The 19,620-nt window shown below is 46.1% G+C and overlaps 2 protein-coding genes across 3 annotated transcripts in view; one reads left to right on the top strand and one right to left on the bottom strand.

The window, feature by feature from the left end:
* AACS (acetoacetyl-CoA synthetase) overlaps positions 1-6,235 on the bottom strand; it is a 44,041-nt gene extending 37,806 nt beyond the window's left edge. Inside the window, exons 1-2 of the mRNA XM_075516271.1 lie at positions 5,971-6,235; positions 2,560-2,663 (exon numbers count right to left, since the gene is read on the bottom strand). Coding sequence (XP_075372386.1) covers positions 2,560-2,663; positions 5,971-6,088 — 222 coding nt within the window. The 5' untranslated portion in view covers positions 6,089-6,235. The remainder of the gene's footprint in view (positions 1-2,559; positions 2,664-5,970) is intronic.
* Positions 6,236-12,789: 6,554 nt separating this feature from the next.
* On the top strand, positions 12,790-19,284 carry BRI3BP (BRI3 binding protein). Of its 2 annotated transcripts, XR_012777712.1 has the most exons (4): positions 12,790-13,023; positions 13,931-14,033; positions 14,682-15,189; positions 17,888-19,284. XR_012777712.1 is itself a non-coding variant. In XM_075515887.1 (3 exons), exons 1-3 carry the CDS (start codon positions 12,835-12,837, stop codon positions 15,098-15,100), a joined length of 711 nt encoding a protein of 236 aa, XP_075372002.1. In that variant the 5' UTR covers positions 12,790-12,834; the 3' UTR covers positions 15,101-19,284. The 2 variants fall into 2 exon arrangements, 1 of the variants encoding a protein (XP_075372002.1); XM_075515887.1 differs by having other exon boundaries at positions 14,682-19,284.
* Positions 19,285-19,620: the final 336 nt, after the last annotated feature.

Genomic DNA, 19,620 nt, shown 5'->3' with positions numbered 1-19,620 from the left:
ACAGCAGCACCAAGACATACAAGGCCAATTTGTGTGGTTAGGTGAACATGCCAAGTATCAGCTGTACTCCCATGCCACCAGCTCCTGTTCTACAATTGCTCTTCACAGCAGCTAATCAGCAACCACTTCCCAAGCCTCAGTAGCTATGAATAAGCATCACATTAGCAATATCCTCTGTCCACCCCTCTACTGCATTTCCCCTCCTTGAAGTGGTTTGCTAGTTGTGCATAACCATGCATTATCACGCCCCAGAGATTCTGCTTACGCTAAGCAGAGACTACACCTTTGAGAGTGAATCTCACTGTTACAGTGAGACAGATAATCCTTGCCTTACTGTGGTACCTGCTATGTTCTGTATGACCTGAAGAGCAAAGTAGCATGCCTCATGAAAAGCTAGAGAGCAGATACTATCAGAATGCTCAAAGCAGCTCCTCCATGGGAACAGCTGTCAGGTGCTTCTTGCAGCACAAAGAGAAGTAAGTTTAGACTACATTCCTCATTTAAAATCAACAGCTACTTGTAATTTGACATAACAATGCCAGTGCTGCCATGCCGGGATAGCTTTGTACACTGCAAGTACCTTTGTTCTTTTCAGAGGTGACATGGGTAACAATTGCTGTAGAGTGACATGAGCACATCTACATCAAATACTTAAACTTTACTAAGTTTAAATAAAACACTGGCTGCCTGTATTATATATACACAAAATTTTTTACTGTTTTTCTTAGAATGACCTGTGAAAGTAGAAACTGTTTCACTGGCTAGGAACAAAGGAGTCAACTCTGGTTCACGAAAAAATTTATTATCCTCAAAGCGTAATGCTTACTTCCAACAAGCAGCAGGGATCAAGTTGTAAGACACTTCAAATCAAACTTTTCAGCTCTTTAGCTACCACAGAACAGCTCAGGTACTGTGACCAGCCTTTCCTCCTGACATGCAGCAGAAGTGGACCAATGTTACAGACTAACAGCAAGTCAGCTTCAAGGCTCAATAAAGCTGGAGTCAAGCCTTGAAGCTGACACTATGCTGACACTGAGGGAAAGTTAGAGGCAAACACCAAGGTCCATAAAGAGTGAGTCAAGTATCTTCTGCAGTACTTGTCTATCAGCTGACTGCCTCTCCTGTTTTAAGATCTCACATCACAGCAAGACCCTTGTAGAATAGGCATGTCCCTGCATGCCTAGAAGCTCCCAAGTAGCCTAGTTAAAGCTTTCCTAGGCATCCCCATCTTCTTGCTTCTCATCCTCAGGAAACATCCATTTTTAGGCCACTATTGCCTGCTTCAGTCTTCCTTCCAGTTCACCAGTCATTGGTGGTGCCTTGAGGGACAGGCTTCCAGGAGTGCCAGTCCTGTAAGGCCAGAGAACAAGAAATGTTACTGTCCAGCTTGCTCAGTACAGCTACAAGGGTGCAAAATAGCTCCTCTGAACTACTTAGGACAATTTGCATTCATGTGGAAGTTTAGAAAGATAGCCTTGCTAACAGTACAGAAAGTAGAAAAAATAGACAGTATCTAAATACAACCTGGCCAGATTTTGAACTACCATCTATAGAAAAAATAAAAGATTAAGTGTTTACAGTCTTCAGACTATACACTTCAGAAAAGAGGCTAGTTCTTACATGCTTGCTGAATTCACTCTTCTAAAGGGTGGGTCACAATAAGACACCTGAGCATGCAGTTTCATGGCAGAAGGAACCACTTGATCTATCATAGCTTGCAACACAAAAATTTGTAAGACAGGAAAAGGTAAAAGCAGCTTACCAGTTCCCTCTGCAGAACTGCCAGTACTCTGAATGTTCTTGGAACAGATGGCCTCCAGTGATTAACATAAAAGTCCAGTCCTCCCTCTGCTAAGTCCCAGGAAGGTTCTTCTGCATCAAGCTTTTGAAGTAATTAGTCCATCTTCCTCAGATGGAAAGCCACAGGATGATGTTGATATCCTACACCAGGACTGTACAAGGGCTCCAGCTTTGTCCTCCATTTGCAAGACCTTCGAAATCACCTTTACCTCAAAGCAACACTGTGGTATGGTCTGGTATTCCACCTGTGATTGTGTTCAACCACTACTATTCCTGCAGAGATATTTCAAGCCTACGTCTGACTGCAGAGACTTCCATAACCAGTTCTACAAAACCAGAGTGGAACAGGTGTGCTTATCAGGTAAGCTGACTCAGGGAACATAAACATGAACTTGACTGCATGCCAGCATTTACAAAATCAAGATGATATTCTACCAGCATAATCCTAAAGCAGAAGGCAGGATATTGGTAGACTCCTGACAAGCAGCCAGGATTGCCAAGGTATGTGAGAGCACAAGACCACAAGGACACTACAGCAGAATTGTTTTAGGACAATAGAACTTGAGGACTTCACTGTGCTAAAGTATATCAGCAACAGAACACCACCATCCACCACACAAAGAAATTAAGGACTATACACTTGACAGATTCATCATACCACTTGGAAAGGTTCCAGGAACAGGTCAAAAGACTGGCTGTAAAATTGGTTTATCTCCCCTTTGTGTTGCACTTGACCGTTTAAGATAAATATTGACTTACCTCATCATACAGGCGAGAACATATGATGTTACTGTACTTCCAGAATTCTGCCCAGAAGTCTGAGTAGGATTCCACCGACCACTGGTATAAGTCATCATAGTTGGCTAGAAGTAATAGATATCTGTTAGCATTATGCAGAGAATTACAGTAATTTAGACAAACTACAATTAGGGATATCCCAGATAAAGAAAATTTGTGGCTAAAACAACCAGTAAGATAAAACTGATCACACAGAGTAGATTGCTCCTCTGTTCAAGGCACACGATTATGGCATCAACAGAAGTAGTCTACTTGAACACCTGAACAGATGGCATCACTTCACCTGCCTGTGTTACAAGCCATTTGCCACCACAGAGATAGGGACTTTTAATAACTCTGTGCAACATCTACCCCCCCATCAGTGGAACTGAAGATTACACAGCAAGACAGAGTCCTGCTTGCTGACACTTCCACTCCCTATCGTATCATCCACATGATGCTTTCATAGAGCAAAAGATAAGTCTTCCTGACAAGAGACATTTGCTGTACAGTTCTAGTCCAGGACCAAAGGTCTGATAGCATGGTAACATGGAGATTAGATACACTCATTATCTAACTGTAATATCAACAGCACTGTTACAAAGGAAGCATGCATTATTCCTCAATAAACAAGGGGTCTGACAGATTGCAGCTTACCTTTTCATGCTAAAACAGCATGAATGAAGTGAAACACAACGTTTACTAGCTAGATATTAAAACCATGACCTGGCATCAAAAACATGGAAATAAGTAGTTTAAGTCTTACATGATTGAGACAGATGAAGTAACATGAGGAATGCATACCAAAAAACCACAATTCAAACTAACCACTGAAATTCAGTGTGTAAAACAGTTTTAGGTATGAATAACTGAAGCTGATTTCTCATCCCCAGCTTAAAAGTCACACTCCCAAGTCATGTCCATGCCATCTGAAGCTGTGCCAACAGCCAAATTAAACATGAATATCTGCCATTAGTGACAGTAGTAACAGTTTCCTGCTCTGCCAACTGTGTTTCCTATTTGACACTTTCAGCTAAACACTTGAAGCCTTTTTCTCCAATTATCTTTGGTTTGTCATCCTGTTATCCAGCTGATTGCTTCAGAAGTCATCTTTGCATCCTCTTCCTACAAGAAGGACATCTCCCAGCTTTGTAAGAGAAAAAACATTCAAAACCATCTCTACACTGTTACCCACACTTGATCACTACAGCTGTTTCCCCACCCAGTCTGTCCCTTCCACATCTTATCCCACTCAATCTTTTCCATCAATGTGAGCTTACTCTCTAGGTATTACTGACATAGTAGAAGCAAAGGCAAATATTCTTCTCCGAAACTCAGCTTTTCCTACATATTGCCTCAATGTCAGCCTCCTACGTACCCTTTTTTACACTCCACCCAAATTACTCTTCACTATTCTGTACACTGTGCATCAGCTGATATGAGGATAAAGCTTTACCAAAGGAAAGTTCAAGCTTCCATCTCCTCCTTCAAAAACCAATTGTAGCGCATGCTCTGAATCATTTGATAAATGCAAAAAGCTACAAGTCACCACTAATTTGATTTCTTACAATACGAAGAGTTTGTTCTGTCTTGTCTACATAGTTTGTCCCCAAATGAGCTTTAGCATGCAAGTCCTTCAGGGCACAGACCTGTTATTCAGCATTAAACGCTGCATCTCATTACTGTATTTTCAGGGTTGGACATAGCCATGCTGTTTAAAGGATTATATTGCCCTTAGCTCTCCTCAGTCAGTCCACCTCTTGATGTTACATAAAGAATCCATTCTTGGTTGTTGAATAGCACACAGACCAATGAACATCAGTTCAAGTCTAATGGAAGTTGACAAAGGCTTCCATATATGCACAGGAATCCACTTTTAACTGGAGATAGCCACTTCAGAATGAGGTGAAAAGAGTTCTAGTTGTTACAGCCATAAATATGGGCAGCCCATCTGAAACTGCATTCAGTCTTGATCATATGAGTACCAGTTACACAACATTTCTCCTCAGGAGTTATCTAAAATCCTGTAGTAGCTTGCTTCCTATATAGCAGGAGAGTTAGACACCATATGTTCCTGTTCAAATGGGAAACCCCCCAGCAGTCAAACTAATGACCTGGCTTGCCCACATATTAAGTTCCCAATCAAGACACATGATTGTTTTCTACACATGAACTGCTAAAAGCACCAGATACATTGCTACTGCTCCAGAATGTCTCTGCTTATACCACAGACACATTTATACGGGACTGACAAACTTGTCAGGCCACTTGCCAAAAACCCATCCCCCATCAGACAAATTATTACAGGAAAGCTACACAAGCAACCTGGTCCCCAAATACTCAGGGAGAACAGACAGCATAAAGCAAGCTGCTAGTCAGAACTGTAGGGTTTGACCCACACACACACTGAAGTCCACCTGGTTCATGATGTGAATGAGCCCACACAGCCAGCACCACGGACTCCTGATACCCTGGAGACACCATCCACAGCTAGCAGTCATGGAAAAAACAGAACAATCTAGGTTAAAAGACACATCTGGAGGTCCAACCCCCTACTCAAAGCAGGGTTAAATTCAAAGTTGACAGGTTATTTCTAAGTCAAAGGACTGCACACCTGTTCACAGCCATCTAGGTATTTCTGAACAAGCATGAAGTAGAGCTTGAAGTTTAAGAGCTTGGGCAAAAAAGAACATAGCAAAAACCCTTGGTTTCCATCACTCAACCAACTTATGCATCACCTTTCACTCCCCAGCATACTCCAAAATTACAAAGACATACTCTTCACAAACAAAGATGAAGTTGCAATCATGGCCTTAACTCAAGTCTCACATGCATATGTTGTTAAAGCACCATATTAAGGCTTACATTAACCTCACAGCCATGATGGCAGTGATCCCTCCTTCCCACACCCCCTTAAAACACCAAGTCACTTCAGTACTGCTGCTCTCCCCAGGAAATCCCTGCAAGCAGGACGTCAGCTATGCACAGGAGCAGTCAGCAGCACACAGCAGGTACCAATGCCGATGCTGCCTGGGCTGACATCTAGCAGCAGCAGCAGTAACAGAGAAGGCTGTTTGTATTTCCCAGCAGCGTGTACCTCCACGCTAAGGGAGATGCTGCACCGGAGGCCTCTACATAAGGCACAAGCAGAACATCCCACTCGCAGCCTGGACCACTTCGCCCCCTCCTTCTCCGGGGGACTGCCCGGGCACCCTGACCCCTCTTTAGAGTAAGGGCAGACAGACAGCCCGCAGCCCTGCCGCCGGCCCGCGGTAAGGCCAGCGCCAGAGAAGCAGAGCCCCGCCAGCCCCCACGGCCAGAGGGCCCCGAGCAGGGCCAGAGGGCCTCCCCGCCCAGGCGCTGCCCGCCCGCCCACCCCCGCCCGGCGCTCACCCAGGCGGAGCCCGCAGCTGCTGGCCACGGCGGCGCGGAACCGGTCCATGTGGGTGTTGCGCTTCGTGTCAGGCTCCCACATCACCTGCGACTCCATGATCTCGGGCTCCCGGGACATGGCGACGGTGGCACACGAGCGAGACGAACAACCGTCCCTCCGTCCCTCCCGCGGGGCACCGACGCCACAGGGCCCCAGCACAGCCCCTCAGCCCTGACTGCGGGGCCCCTCCTCCGGGCGCAGCGCTTTAAGCACCGCCGAGCCCGGCCCGTCCAACTCACTCCGTAACCATCCCGTAACCATCCGCCGGCGAGAAAAGAGTGCGGGGCGTTGCGCCCCGCCCCCGCCCGCCGAGGGGGCGGCGGGCACGGCGGGGCGCGGAGGGAGGGGCGGCGCGGCCCAGCCCAGCCCCGCCACCGCCCCCGAGGTCCCCCGCCTGCAGAACGCGGGGGTCGTCCCCCTCCGGCTCCCTCTGGATTGCGGGGGAAGGCGCGATCGGTGCGGAATGAATGAGGGGCAGGCGCGGCTGGCGCCCGGCCACGGCACGGCCGAGGCAGGGACTGCGGCGAGGCCCCTCACGGCGGCCGGGCCCGGCCTGTGCCTGACGGGGGTCTCAGCCGTCTCTCACCTCAGACGGCAGCGACCCCCCGGGCCCCTCCCGCCAAGTGACGGGACAGCCCGACCCAGCGGTGTCCACCCTGACAGGAATCCCGCGGCGGGATTTTATTTAACCGCCGGCTTGTAACAGGATTAAACGGCAGATCCCGCCCGAGCCTCTGCGGCGGCAGGTGTCGTGCGGCGCCTGCGGCCTCGGGGCCATCTCCCGCCGCGGGAGGCCGGTCAGGGTACCGACAGCCGCGCGGCCTGGGCGCTCTGGACAGCCGAGACCCGCCGCTTGGGCCCCCGACACCTCTAAAGGTCACCGAACGCGCTGTCGACGCCGCGGAGGAACCATCCCCTCATGCTTTTCACAAGATCTCTGCAAAATTACGGCCACTTTATTTTTTTTTCCCCCCAGAGAGGTCTGAAGAAGTCCTCACTGACAAATGTCTTTGACCCAATAATGAGGCAAGACATGCATTTCTCCACAGCCTTGCTATCCCAGTTACACTTTTGTAACACTCCCTACCTACGTATATTGCACCTTGGATTAAAATTGATTGCTTCTCGTCTTTCAAAATGTGAGGTCTGTCTCTTACTGACAATCACTATGTCACAACAGCCAATTTTAGCCAAGAAGTGGTGGTAATGAAGTGCTTAATAACAACGCACAAGTCACTGTGTATACATGCTGCTTATGTAACTTATTATCAAAAACACAGAAGCCTCGAAAAATAAGAATTTCGTGGTAAATTGTACAGGCATACAGTGTAAATATGAAAGTAAAATAAATGCACTAGATAGTAGTATACTTGCTATTAATTTCATTTAGATTGTTGTGCTACTGGGATACAACTACTTTATTAAATTTGCAGGCCACGGCAACATGATTTGAACAATCCTGCTACTTTTATTTGCTTCAAGAAAGACCTTACATATAGCAGATTTTTAAACAACTCTCTCCAGAGTCTAGAGGACTTGGTGGAATCAGGACACGTTATCTGCTTTATGTGCCTCCCTTGCCTTGGCAGCAGCGCTCAGAGAGGTCAGCGGAGGTGTGAAATCCGTGGCACAGACACCCTGCCAAAGCCCTGGGATAAGGGAGGGACGCGGGGCGCGTGCTCCCGTGCCTGGGCCCCACGTGTTCACCGTTTCAGCTGGGCTTGGGAGCCACATGTGAAAACATGTATTGTGACAACAAAGCGTTAACCAATGCGCATATACATTCTGGCTTGGGACACAAAGTACTGCGGTGCAGCTGCCAGGGTCAGATTTTATGGGAGTATTGCCTCCCACCCTCTGCTAGGGATCTCCAGGGCCAGCAGACGTGTTCCTCAGCCGCCCTAGCCCTCCGCAGTTATCTGCCCCTCGTTGATATATAGTCTGTCCTGCTCTAGGATGTAAAGTTGAGCTTTTGGTCAGGTTTTCTTCAGTTCTCCGAGAATTACACCTGACGCAAATACCTGGAGAGCCTGTTATGGCCGGTGCCGATGCGCTCTCAGCAAGCGCAGGAAGCGAACCTCACTTTCGTTTCATCCGGCCCCACTCTGAGGCCGCTCGCCCATCTGTGCCCCGAGGGAGTCACAGCTCCGACGTCCCCCGCCGTCCCGTCGCTCAGGGGGCGGCCGCGAGGCCACCGCCCGCCGCCGCCCCTCAGGTGCTGTGGGACGGGGCGGCCCCGCGCTGCGGACGGATCCCGCGCGGCGCACGGAGGCCGCGACGCCGCCGCGCCTGATTGGCTGCCACGCGCCTGGCCCCACATCAGCCCAGAGCCCGCTCTCCTCACGGGTGGGCTGACGGCAGAAGAGCTGACACCATGAAGAACCAATTGAACCAGAGGTGTCTCAAGCCCTCTTCTCTGTTGACCAATGAGCGACCGGATCAGAAGGAGGTGTGCCCAATCGGGGAGGAGTTCTCATCCGGCTCGGCGGGAGGGGGTGGGGTCCCTCCGTGATTCCCTCAGCGCTGAGGCGAGGCCGGCGTGGCACCTCGGCGATGTCGATATTGCCCGTTTTAAGGTAAAAAGGCAGAAGCAGACCAGCAGCTTTACTCCACCCAAAGCAACCTGTGCATCTAAAAAGAAAAAGCACAGGCAAATCACCTGAGAAGGGACACGAAAATCCTCTCACTGAGCTGAAAAAGGCATAGTTTAACATGGACTGACCCACTTACTGTTCAAGGCGCACTGGGAATTTGGTGATAAAACTTGGGCTTTTAGGAAAGCCTGACAGACCTTCTCATTTATTAACAGCAGTTTTACTCTTACATCCTTATTTAGAATCGGTCATGCCTCCATGCTCCTCGCCCTCATTCCAGTTTTTCCTTATCCAAAACGATTTTTTCTTCTTTCAAAAGTGACTTCAGAAAAACAGGAAGAAAAAGAAGGAAAATGAAACAAGCGTTTAATGAGAAAATGGGCATTAAGAGGACTGCAGTGACTATTAAAAATAGTTTGGAGACTAGATTAGGATAGCTGGAGGAAAATGGCCTGAATAAGATTAACTGGAATTGGCCATTTTCAAATCTTTAAGCCTTGCTTTATATCTACTAACAGTAATAATAGGTTAAAAAATAAATAATGTTTTCTGCTTTAGATTGGATTAGAGGCCCTTCAAAAGATGCTTCAGAACCAATTGCCAGTAATAATGATGATGATGGCACTACCTTGTTTGTGGCCTATGAGGTAACTAACCTGCAGTCAATCTGTGAAATTAAAACGAGTGATGAAATGCATGGACCTGTGAGATAAAAGTTTCGTAATAATACCTCACGGCAATCTGTGCAGTATGCTGAGGCCTGACCATGATCCATTGATCCAACACCCAGATTAGAAAATCTAAAGATTTTGGGAAGTTTAAAACAAATCGTATAGTCAGAGTGGCCACCAGCTGGTCAATGAGCCTGTATAAGAATAAGAAACTTCTGGCTCATTTGACATCGATGATCTCTGCAACCTCTACATGGTGTCAGGAGTACGAGTAACCAGAATCAAAATCAAAAGCATTTGCAGAAAGGGAAGAAGAAAGAAAAGGAAAAGGAAAAGAGAAAGAGATAAAGAAAAAGAAGAAGAAAAGCAGCAGTGACACATTGCAAGAAAAGCCTCACAGGGCTAGCAGCAAAACATGAAGAGAAAAGACCTAAAATGACAAGAGGTCATAAAGCAATCAGCTATGACAAGTTAAGGCTGTGAGATGAAGTAAAGACAGAAAAATAAGGGTCAGTGAGGTTAAGGGCTGGTCCACAGTAACATCAGTTGGCTTTCCTTAAGGCTATGCCATTTTTTTCAGCATAAAAATGATTTAAAAAGAGAGAACCCTATGATCTGCTAAAATTTTGACATCTAGAAGACCCCACTTTATTCTAAATACTGTGCAGATCCCTAAATTAAATCCCTATTAAATCCGAGTAAGACATCTTAACACGGTTTCTAGTTCAGATCAGGAAACAGAGAAGTACACTCATGCTTCTTCTTTACAGTAAGACCTTCATCAGAGGACCTTTCTACAAACCTCACAGTTGTCCTAATTAAAAAGTTCAGTGTCGTTGAGATCAATATTTCATGCCATGATGCAATGTATTCTTTGAGCAGACGCGATTTCATTTATTTAAACGAGAAGGGTGAAATACTGCATAATTTCATAAGAGCTGTGGATGAATGTACCTGAAATAGGCTCATTGAGACAGGTCAGGAAATCAATTAAATACCAGGGAAGATTCCCAGATTATCCTGACCTCATGTGAAGGACAACCCTGAGCACAGGCTTCCAAAGGCAGCCGCTAAAATAGGCCTCTCAGCCTCTGTAAAGAATGGGTGGAAAGAAAGAAGCAGCACTTTGTGGAAGTGATTTTGAGGGGATCCCACGATGGAAACTCATGTAGAGAAATAGGAACGTCCCCAAATCCGCAGAAACAAGATCCGTCGGACCAGAAACAGCACAAGGGGACCCAGAGAAGGCCATGCCAGCTGAAAGCAAACTGAAGAATTGTAACTGGTGCAGGAAACAACACTCATGACAGTTACTTATATTACAGCTGTGTTTTTGTACCGCAAGGTTCTTTACATGCAGGAAACACCCCAGAAGTGGCCACTTTACCACGTGGTGGGAGTTTAGACACAGCGTGACACTGAGGGCAGATAACCAGAAGCCTCAAAAATACCAGTCATCAGTCACCAACCCATTCTGGAAGACCATGAGATAGAGACTTCAGAATATACACAGGTATTAACATATCAGCAACTTCGGGGCCACCTTAAAAGAGAACGAAAGCACCATTTATAAATATATAAAGCATCTATATCCAACCAAAATCAAGTAAGATCCTAATTACCTTCCTGGATCTGGGCCCAACCCTTTCAGGGCCAAATAGAAATAAATGCTAAAAGGTCTAGGCCATTCTGCTAAATGTGAAAATAAGTGTTTTGGCCAGATTAAAGCTGAGAAAAAGGCCATAGCAAAGATATCTATATTCCGGATGTCTACTCAACTACTCAGCAACCAGGCTTAGGCCACGAGGTTTAAACATCACAGGCACAGTACAAAATCGGAAAGAGATGCTTCAGGTTATTCCAGTGACTGGAAGAGCCATGAGCTGCACCCCTGACTCTGCAGGAACTCCCCAGGAAGGGGCAGGAAAAGCAGAGCGCTGCCCTGGAATTTTGAGAACAGACATCTTGCATGGTGCGCAGACATGGGCAGGGGCTGCCTACACCTTCCCAAGCACAATCAGAAGCTCAGGGGAGGGTGTCGGGATCCCCCGTGCCTTGCACTTACTGTTGGGCAATTTAGCAAACATTTTCTGCCCCAGCTCAAGTCATCAGCCAGTGCAGAATCTACACTACAAAGCTGTTGGTCTGTTTTTACATTACCATCGTTGCGTTCCTATCTTGTCTAACTCGGGCTCCTGTCAATTAAGGATGAATCAGAATGTGCGCTGAAGGCAATAAAGTACTTTTCTGTCTCCTGGGGATTCTTTCTTCACTCTGCTAACATCCTGGCTGGGTTTCACTACCCAGAAGGAGCTGATAACATTGTCTAATTTATAATTCCCAGCTGGTGTTTTGTTGGCCTGGTTACTCAGGAAAGATCAACGTAAAACCTGTCAGGAGGGGGAGTCGCACCATTAAGCGTGCTGAACTTCAGCATATACATCTGAGTCAGAGTTTCTCAAGGGTAAAGGACATGAGAGTCCTTCAGAATCCCTTGATCTGCAGTTGGTAGTGTAGAAAAGATGTCATTTTTTGACATTAGACTTCTATATTCCCTTTGTTATTTGGGGATCGCTCCTGGGAATCTCCTCAGAGAGGGATACCCACGCAGGAAAGGCAGCCCACTGTATGAGTGGCGAATGAGCAATGATGAGTCTCGAGAGCCCAAACAGATAGCTGAATAATTTAAAAGCTCCTCAGGAGAGGATCTGGGGGCCAAGAAAGCTGATCGTGAGTCGGCAATGCGCCCTTGCAGCAAAGAAGCCCAACAGCATCCTGGGCTGCCTTAGAGCGTAGCCAGCAGGGTGAGGGACATGATCCGTCCCCTGGGTTTGGCACTTCTGAGACCACATCTGAGACCACAGTGTGCCCGGGTTTGGGCGCCGCACTGCGAGAGGGGTATTGATACCGGAGTGAGTCCAAGGGAGGGCACTGAGCAGGGCAGGGTGCCCGAGACTGCTTGGAGAGGGCAAAGGTGGGATCTTATCTCTGCCTGCACCTACCTGAGCGGAGGGTGCAGGGAAAATGGGGCCAGAGCCTTCTGGAAGGTGCACGCTGACAGCCAGGAGAGTCAACGGCCCTCCATTGAGACATGGGAAATCCTGATTAGACAGTAGGGAAAAAAAATTTGCCAGGTGGATTATTAAATATAAAATTTAGCCCGGAACAGGCTAAATACTGTGACAGGTCAAATACTGGAGGAGGCTAAAAACTAGGACTGGTTATAGAGCGGGACAAGCTAAATCCCGGGGCAGGTTGCTGGGGAGACTGCGGGATCTCGTCCTTGGAGGTGTCCAGGGCCTGGCTGGAGCCAGCAAAAGACGTGAATAGGCCTTTTTGGCTCGGGTGGGCTGCACAGGAAGACCTTCGGCTGCCCCATTTCAACCTGAATTGTTATTTTGTGATGTCAGTAAAGCTATCGCTTCGGGGGGAAGCACCCTGCGAGCGCACCGCCCTCCCCCGCCCCTCCTCCCCAGGACGGCGGCGGAGTTCGCGGCGCGGCCTCTAGGCGGCGCTACAATCGCGGCGCTGCCTGGCGCGGGGCGCAGCGCGGGCGGCCATGGCGGCGGGGCGGCTGCCGGCGCTGCTGCTCCTCGCCCTGCTGCTGGGCGGCACGGCGGGACCCGGCGCTTGGGCAGCGCGGAGCCGCGGCGCCGAGAAGCAAAACAGCCTCCGCCGCGCCGCCAGCGGTCTCTACCAGGGCATCAGCGGCCTCTTCGGCGAGGACAACGTGCGGGCCCTGCAGAAGGTGAGGCGCCGGCCGGTTCCTCCCCACAAACCCTTCGCTTCCTTTCCCTTCGCGCCCTCTCCCCGCGCCGTTGCTCCCGGGGGTGACCAGGCGTTTCTGTGAGGCAGAGCCCCGCAGGAGGCCGGCCCCCCCGGCGCGGTGCTCGGCGCTGGACCCGCGGCGGCCTGTGCGAGCCCGGCTGCTGGTGAGGCGGTGGAACGGCTGGAGCATTGCTTTGGGAAGAAGAACGGGAGGCGAGGCTTGACGTGGAGCAAACTGCAAAAAATATTAATAGAAGAAATCTCTAAAGAAAGATTATTTTAGGTGGGGGAGGCGGCCGGGGCAGACCGCTGTCGGTGAGGAGCTCTCCAACTGAAACAGGGTCTGTCTGCATCAGCAGAGCATCCTGTGTTTGCGGGGCCACATAGGAACTTGCAGGAAATAAGGCATGCAGGCAGGCGGACCTATACATTCCTCTGTTCCTTCTCTCCTCAGCCAGTAGGAAGAAATAATACTGCTAAATTGACCTGTAAATGCATTTCAGACATTTGGGTGTGATGCTGGGGACATCTCTCAGATGCTCGATAAAACTAATTCTCTGGTTTGCTTTACCAATGTCCATTTGCTCGTAATAGTGTTTTCTTTAAACTTCAGAACAATGGTAAAGCTAATAAAGTGCATTTTTAAATCCTGTCAATGTATATGTTTACATGCCAAAAAACCTAGAATAAGGGCAATTGTAATAAGTACATTTATGATTCACAGAGTTAAAAAACATTTACAGAGTTACATTTTTTTCCCATGGGGACTTCAAAATAGCCTGCAATTCTTGTTTAATGAATTGTAATTCTACTCATGACCAGTAAGTCTCAAAGTCTGTTTAAGGAATTGAGGATTTTTTTTTTTAATTTTCAATTTTATTTCTCAGTTTTTCTCAAGGTTGACAGAGAGGTTTGTGAATGGGGTGGATATATTAATGGACACATTCTGGAGAATATGGACTGATTTGTTAGATGTTCTTGGAATTGATGGTAAGTGTGATGCCTGCTAACTCTTGAACTATATCAGCCTGTATCAATGTTTACAAGCATAGGCTGAGTGGGAAAATAATTACATTTTACCACAGTGTGTTAAACATCCATCAGTGGTATCTCTGTCTGCTTCACATGGCTTTGATTTTGCTATCAGTACCTTCAAACAAGAGGACTAAAACCAGCCATTCCGTTTCGGTATATGTATCTACAGGATGTCTATAAAACACGTTACAAGTCATGGTTGGTTTCGTGGTATCATCATTAAATGGGTGCACGTGGCCAGGAATGGTGCAGAGAAATAAAGGAGGACTAGAAGAAGGAAATGAGAGCCTTTGGAATATAACTTTTACAAAGCAGGCTCTTTAGCCTCAGTATGAACTTCGACCTTAGGCCCTACAGTAGTTTGTCTTTAAAGAACCTTTAGCACCTCTGCTTTAAAGGAATTAATTCAATTGCATCATTGGAGCTGAGCCAGTGATTTGAGAAAGGTCCATCCAGAAATAGATGAACAAGCTTTACCCCTTACTTTAGAAAACACAGCTGTGACCCCATTGCATGGCCCTTTGAAGCTGTTGCTTGCGTTTTTACCCTTATCACTTTGGCATGCACTTGTTAATACTCTGTAAATTTTCCTTTGTTTTTCAGCCTCCAACTTGACTCATTATTTCAACCCAGCGGCAATTGCCAACAACCCGACCCGTGCTCTTCTGCTGATTGGTGCCATTTTACTTGCCTATTGGTTTTTATCTCTCTTCCTTGGATTCTTCTTCTATCTCCTGCACATGCTGTTTGGTCGTTTTTTCTGGATTGCGAGGGTTGCCCTTTTCACTCTCTCGTGCATCTACATCCTCCAGAAGTATGAAGGTGACCCAGAACACGCAATCCTGCCTCTCTGCTTTGTTGTAGCAGTCTACTTCATGACGGGGCCAGTTGGATTTTACTGGAGAAGAAACAGCAACAGCAGCCTTGAGGAGAAGATGGACCACCTGGATAGTCAGATCAGACTTCTGAACATACGTCTTTCTAGGGTGATTGAAAACCTGGACAGAGGCAGTGACCAATGAACCAGCCCCTATAGACCACTGTACACCAGCTCTAGAAAATTCCTAAGCACTGTCTCATTCGAAGTTACAAAGCAACAAAACATCACATGGTAAAAAGTGTGCAAAGTTATAACTTTTCATCATGTGTAAGACTAATTTATCTAGATTATACACTCAGCCATTATACTTGTAGGGAAAAAAAAAACATTTAAAAAACTCAGCTGTATATTCAGAGAGTTTTATCCAGTACTAGAATTTTCTCAGTAGATAAACGCTTACTTTTACAAGCATTTAAAAACATCTTTTGTAAAGTTTTTATAAAAGCAAATTGAGTAGTCTTTCAAATATTGAAATTGAGCTAAACATATGCAAATTTGACACTTAAAAAGTTAAAAAGAAAAAAAAAATCTCAAGCTACCAAACACTTCCATTGAGAAGTAACTGCTGTGGGTCCGCATTTTTTTTCAAAGTTGCGAATATTTTTGTTTTATCATTGGCTTATCATTGCCTCCAAGTTGCCTTTCATAGAGTATCGGATGAGGAATTTTCTGGTATCCAGGCCAAAAAATTCGCACCATAGCTTTTAATAGGAGGTGGGGAATAAGGGAGAAGGAAGATTTCATCAATTTGAAGTCCTTAAATGCCAGTCCAACATGAAGAATTGAGAAGTGCACGTGTGGCATTATTTCACTGCATTTCATCTCGAGAACTTTAATTTAGTGTCTGAAAGGAGATCTCTTTTAATAAATTGACACAAAGGGAAGAGATGTAGCGTGGCAAATTGTAATTCATATTTGATCTTCACAGTGAAGCATTTTCCAAGCATAAGTGCATAGAATAAAACATGATTTTTAATCTCAGGACCCACGTACTTTCTCAAAAAAGGCAGCAGTTAAAACACTTGCAAATGTATTGTTGCTTAAAGCTTTCTCAGGACCAATAAGCGGCAATAAATTATCTTCAGGAAGATCTGGATTTTTTTCTAAAATTGTGATAGTTTTATAGGAGCTTTTTGCTTGAAGTCTGTGTCCTCACTATATTGGGTTTTGGGGAAAGTGAGTCACCTTATGAGAAGGGTGTATTAAACAGCCGTATTTCAAAGAGATGTAGGAGCTTTGAAGCAATTTTATTTTGAAGGATTGTATGTATTTGTAACCTTAGAATTAACTAGCTCGGTAGACTACCACTGGCTTTGTAAGGTGTGCTGAAATGCATTGAAACAAAGGTAACCTCAGGGAAGAAAGTCCGGTAAGTGGTAACCTGTAGCATTCAAGGATATGAATGGGGGGAGGGAGGGGAAGCATCTAAACCATAGTGACGAGCACAGTATCAATACCACGAGAGGTAAAGCGGACCGCAGCTGAAGAACTACATATTCCGTAATAGCTAAACCAACAAGTAGAGAAAAAAACGCAACAAAAATTGGTCTGTGACAGGGCCTGGCTAAAAAGGAAGGGGAGCAAATGGGAGTAGATGATCCACGTGCTGTTGCTTGGCCTGTGAGTGCCGGCTCCAGCGGGACTGGCCAGGGGCAGCTGAGCACAGCTTGGCACTTGGTCTTCAGCTTCTTGTTGCCTTGGGTAGAGCTTTTGTTGGATGTGACGCTTAACTGAATGTAACGGGGGGGGGAATTTATTTTTCTCTTTATGCTGAAGTTTAATACTCTTCTTAAAATGTGTGTTACTTGCCTAACCTCTTTTGGTCTGTATGTGACGTTTACATGAGGGATTATTTTAAAATCCATGTTAATGGCCTTTACTCCAAACTGTGATCACTTAAGTTCAACACGGTTGAAGTTCATATGCAGTTGGCACTGTCGTAATCCATTTTAATTTTTTATGTCCTCTGTAAATCCCCCTGCACCCCATTTTTCAAGAAATACACATTTAGAGTTGCAAAGTAACTGCTTTTCATAACTTAAAATCTTCCCCATTAACAGATAAGTACTATGGCAACAAATGCTTTGTAAAGCTGAAAATGTACATTGCCGTGTATTCGTTTTTACAGCTCATTTTCACAGTTCATTTTCCATAGTATATAATAAAACTCGGTTTTCCCTGCTGTTGTGCACAGAGGACTGGGCTGAGACACCAACCTGGAAATTAGGAATTGGTTAGCAAAGCCTGTTGGGTCTTTATGTATTTTGATAAATTTGAGGCCTGAGGACCAAAGTCTGCAAACCTTGCTCGTGTAAGCGGCTCCATTGACTTCAGTAGGACGATGTGCATGAGTCGGTTTCGCATAGATTGTATTTTTATGTAATCCATATTTAATGTGGAAGTTAAAAATACTGAATCGTTTATATAGTAAGAGTTGTCTATGATAAATATTTCTTTTAAGATACTATATAAAAGTTAATTTGCATTATAGGTTCTCCCTGTCTCGCTCTAATAATTTATCTTAGTTTTGTAAAATCAGCCCTCCTATATTAATACTCTTAATTTTGATCACCCTGCTGCTTGAAAAAAAGTATTTTTGTATTTACGTGCATCCCATGTATAGCAAAATGTTATGTGAAAAGCAGTATATATAAAATTGGATATTTTTAATCAGTATTTTTCCCAGCACTCAGTTTTCACGTTAGTCAAATTCAGAAGTAATGATTTTTTTTAAAGCACAATCTAATCTTCAATATATATACTTTAAAAATGCTGTGTATTTTTAAACATGCACTGTAGTGAAAGCGCTTTTGGGACATGAATGCGGTATTGTATTTAATCTCTTTCAACTTTTGTAAATACCTTTTACAAATATTTTCCATACCAAGCCATCTAGTTCATCCATCGAGGTTTTTGCTCTGTTTTTTAGAACTTGTTCCAGTGGCAGTGGTTGCACTGCTTTTGTATTGCCGTTGGTAGGAGCATCTTGTACGAGTTCGTGGAGATGTGCAGGTATCACCTTGTCACCCACGGATAAACCGAGACACAGAATTTGAGAGACTTGCCCGAGTCGGTGGCAGAAATGGGAATAAACCCAGCTCTCGCAGCTCCCAGCCTTTTGCTCTAACCACTAGACGGCTCGATCGAAGGTGGGTAGCAGCACCTATGCACTGCTCTAACGGTCCGCTCCCCTCGGCGTCCGGCCTGGTGCAAGCTGCTTGCGACGTGGCATGGGTTGCCTGCGGTGCAGTCGGGTGCGGGGATGCACCCCGGCCCTCCTCTCCTGCGAAGGCTGCTCGTCCGGAACGGTTCCTCTTTATTAAAACGGACCTTCCCGTCTGCAGCAGCCGCTTGAAAGAACGTCGCCCTGTGTAACCGGCTGGCACAACCGTTCGAGGTGGGCTTCAGGCCATCCAGTGTCAGAAATCCCGGTAGGGTTTTAAGTGTTTTAAACTTCATACTTTAAGACCTAATATTTGAAACTACTGTAGTATTTTCAATACATTCACATTTTTGCAAAACTAACATCGGCAGCAATGTCTTTGAAAGTACACGCCTCACCTATAGATAACCGATCTGTCGTATTCGGAATGTAATGCTTTTAGAAGTGGTATTGGGTGTCAGAGTACAACGTATAAAATCTGGTGTAATTCAGTGCTGTACTTAATAGTGCGTCCTTCAAATCGTGATTTGCTTTTAAAGACTTGTTGCATAGTTAGTGTGGAAAATAGACCAGTATCAATCTTAGCTCTTCGATGGTGTAGAAGTTTTTAAGTGTGATTTGCCTCACGTACTGATCTGTATTTGGCAGCTAATGATGTAAATGACCGTAAGTTCTCTTTGTCTGGATTGGAAAATAAAAGGTTTTGTTGTATCCGCATGTATTTTAGACTTTTGGATAATTCCATCGAACTGTGATGACAGCACATTTAAAAATCAATCTTTTCCTTTTAATCAGAAACTCTGTTTGCGATGGTAGCGCTCGTCGTCGGCACTGATGTTAGTGATTTCACATCCTATTTTGTACATCGGATTTCAAGATTACGGTGTTTAAGTTTGTACAATTGTGTTTATGTAAAAAATAATTTGGTCTGAAAAAATGATGTATGTATACTTTTGACATATGATCCATAGGGAAGTATTAGATTCTGCTGATAATATTGTTAAGTAGTTACAAATATATGACTTATTTTTTACAGAGCTATACATGCCTTTATTACTTACCTGACCACCAAATCAATGTACTATGTAGTTAAATATTTGTAGACCAATTTCACAAATCAACTATGGTATTGTGACAAAGCTTAAAATAAATGTTTACTGAGACTTTGCACTGAGAAACGAATTGTATTTAAGACTTCGCTTTGTCGGACGTCTCCCGGGCGGGGAGTTCTGGCGCCCGGCCTGGTGTCACGCCAGGGCTTCCAGGGACCGGCTCGCTTGTGAAACACCCGGGAGGCAACGGAGGAGCGACCGGGCGGCTGAGCCGCGCCAGGCCCGGGGGCAGCCCGGCGGTGGGGGCAGCCCGGCGGCGGGCACAGAGCCGCGCTGGGGACAGGCCGCGGCTGCCGCCACAGCGGGGCTCCGCCCCCGCGGGCCGAACCGCCTCCCGCGCCTGCGCCGGCCGTCGCGTCCCGCCCCCTTCTCGCGAGACCGTGCGCC

The sequence above is a fragment of the Mycteria americana genome, chromosome 13, assembly GCF_035582795.1.
Source record: "Mycteria americana isolate JAX WOST 10 ecotype Jacksonville Zoo and Gardens chromosome 13, USCA_MyAme_1.0, whole genome shotgun sequence".
NCBI lineage: Eukaryota > Metazoa > Chordata > Aves > Ciconiiformes > Ciconiidae > Mycteria > Mycteria americana.
The sequence above is the reverse complement of the archived record's forward strand: the minus strand, read 5'-3'. Positions and strand labels throughout refer to the sequence as shown.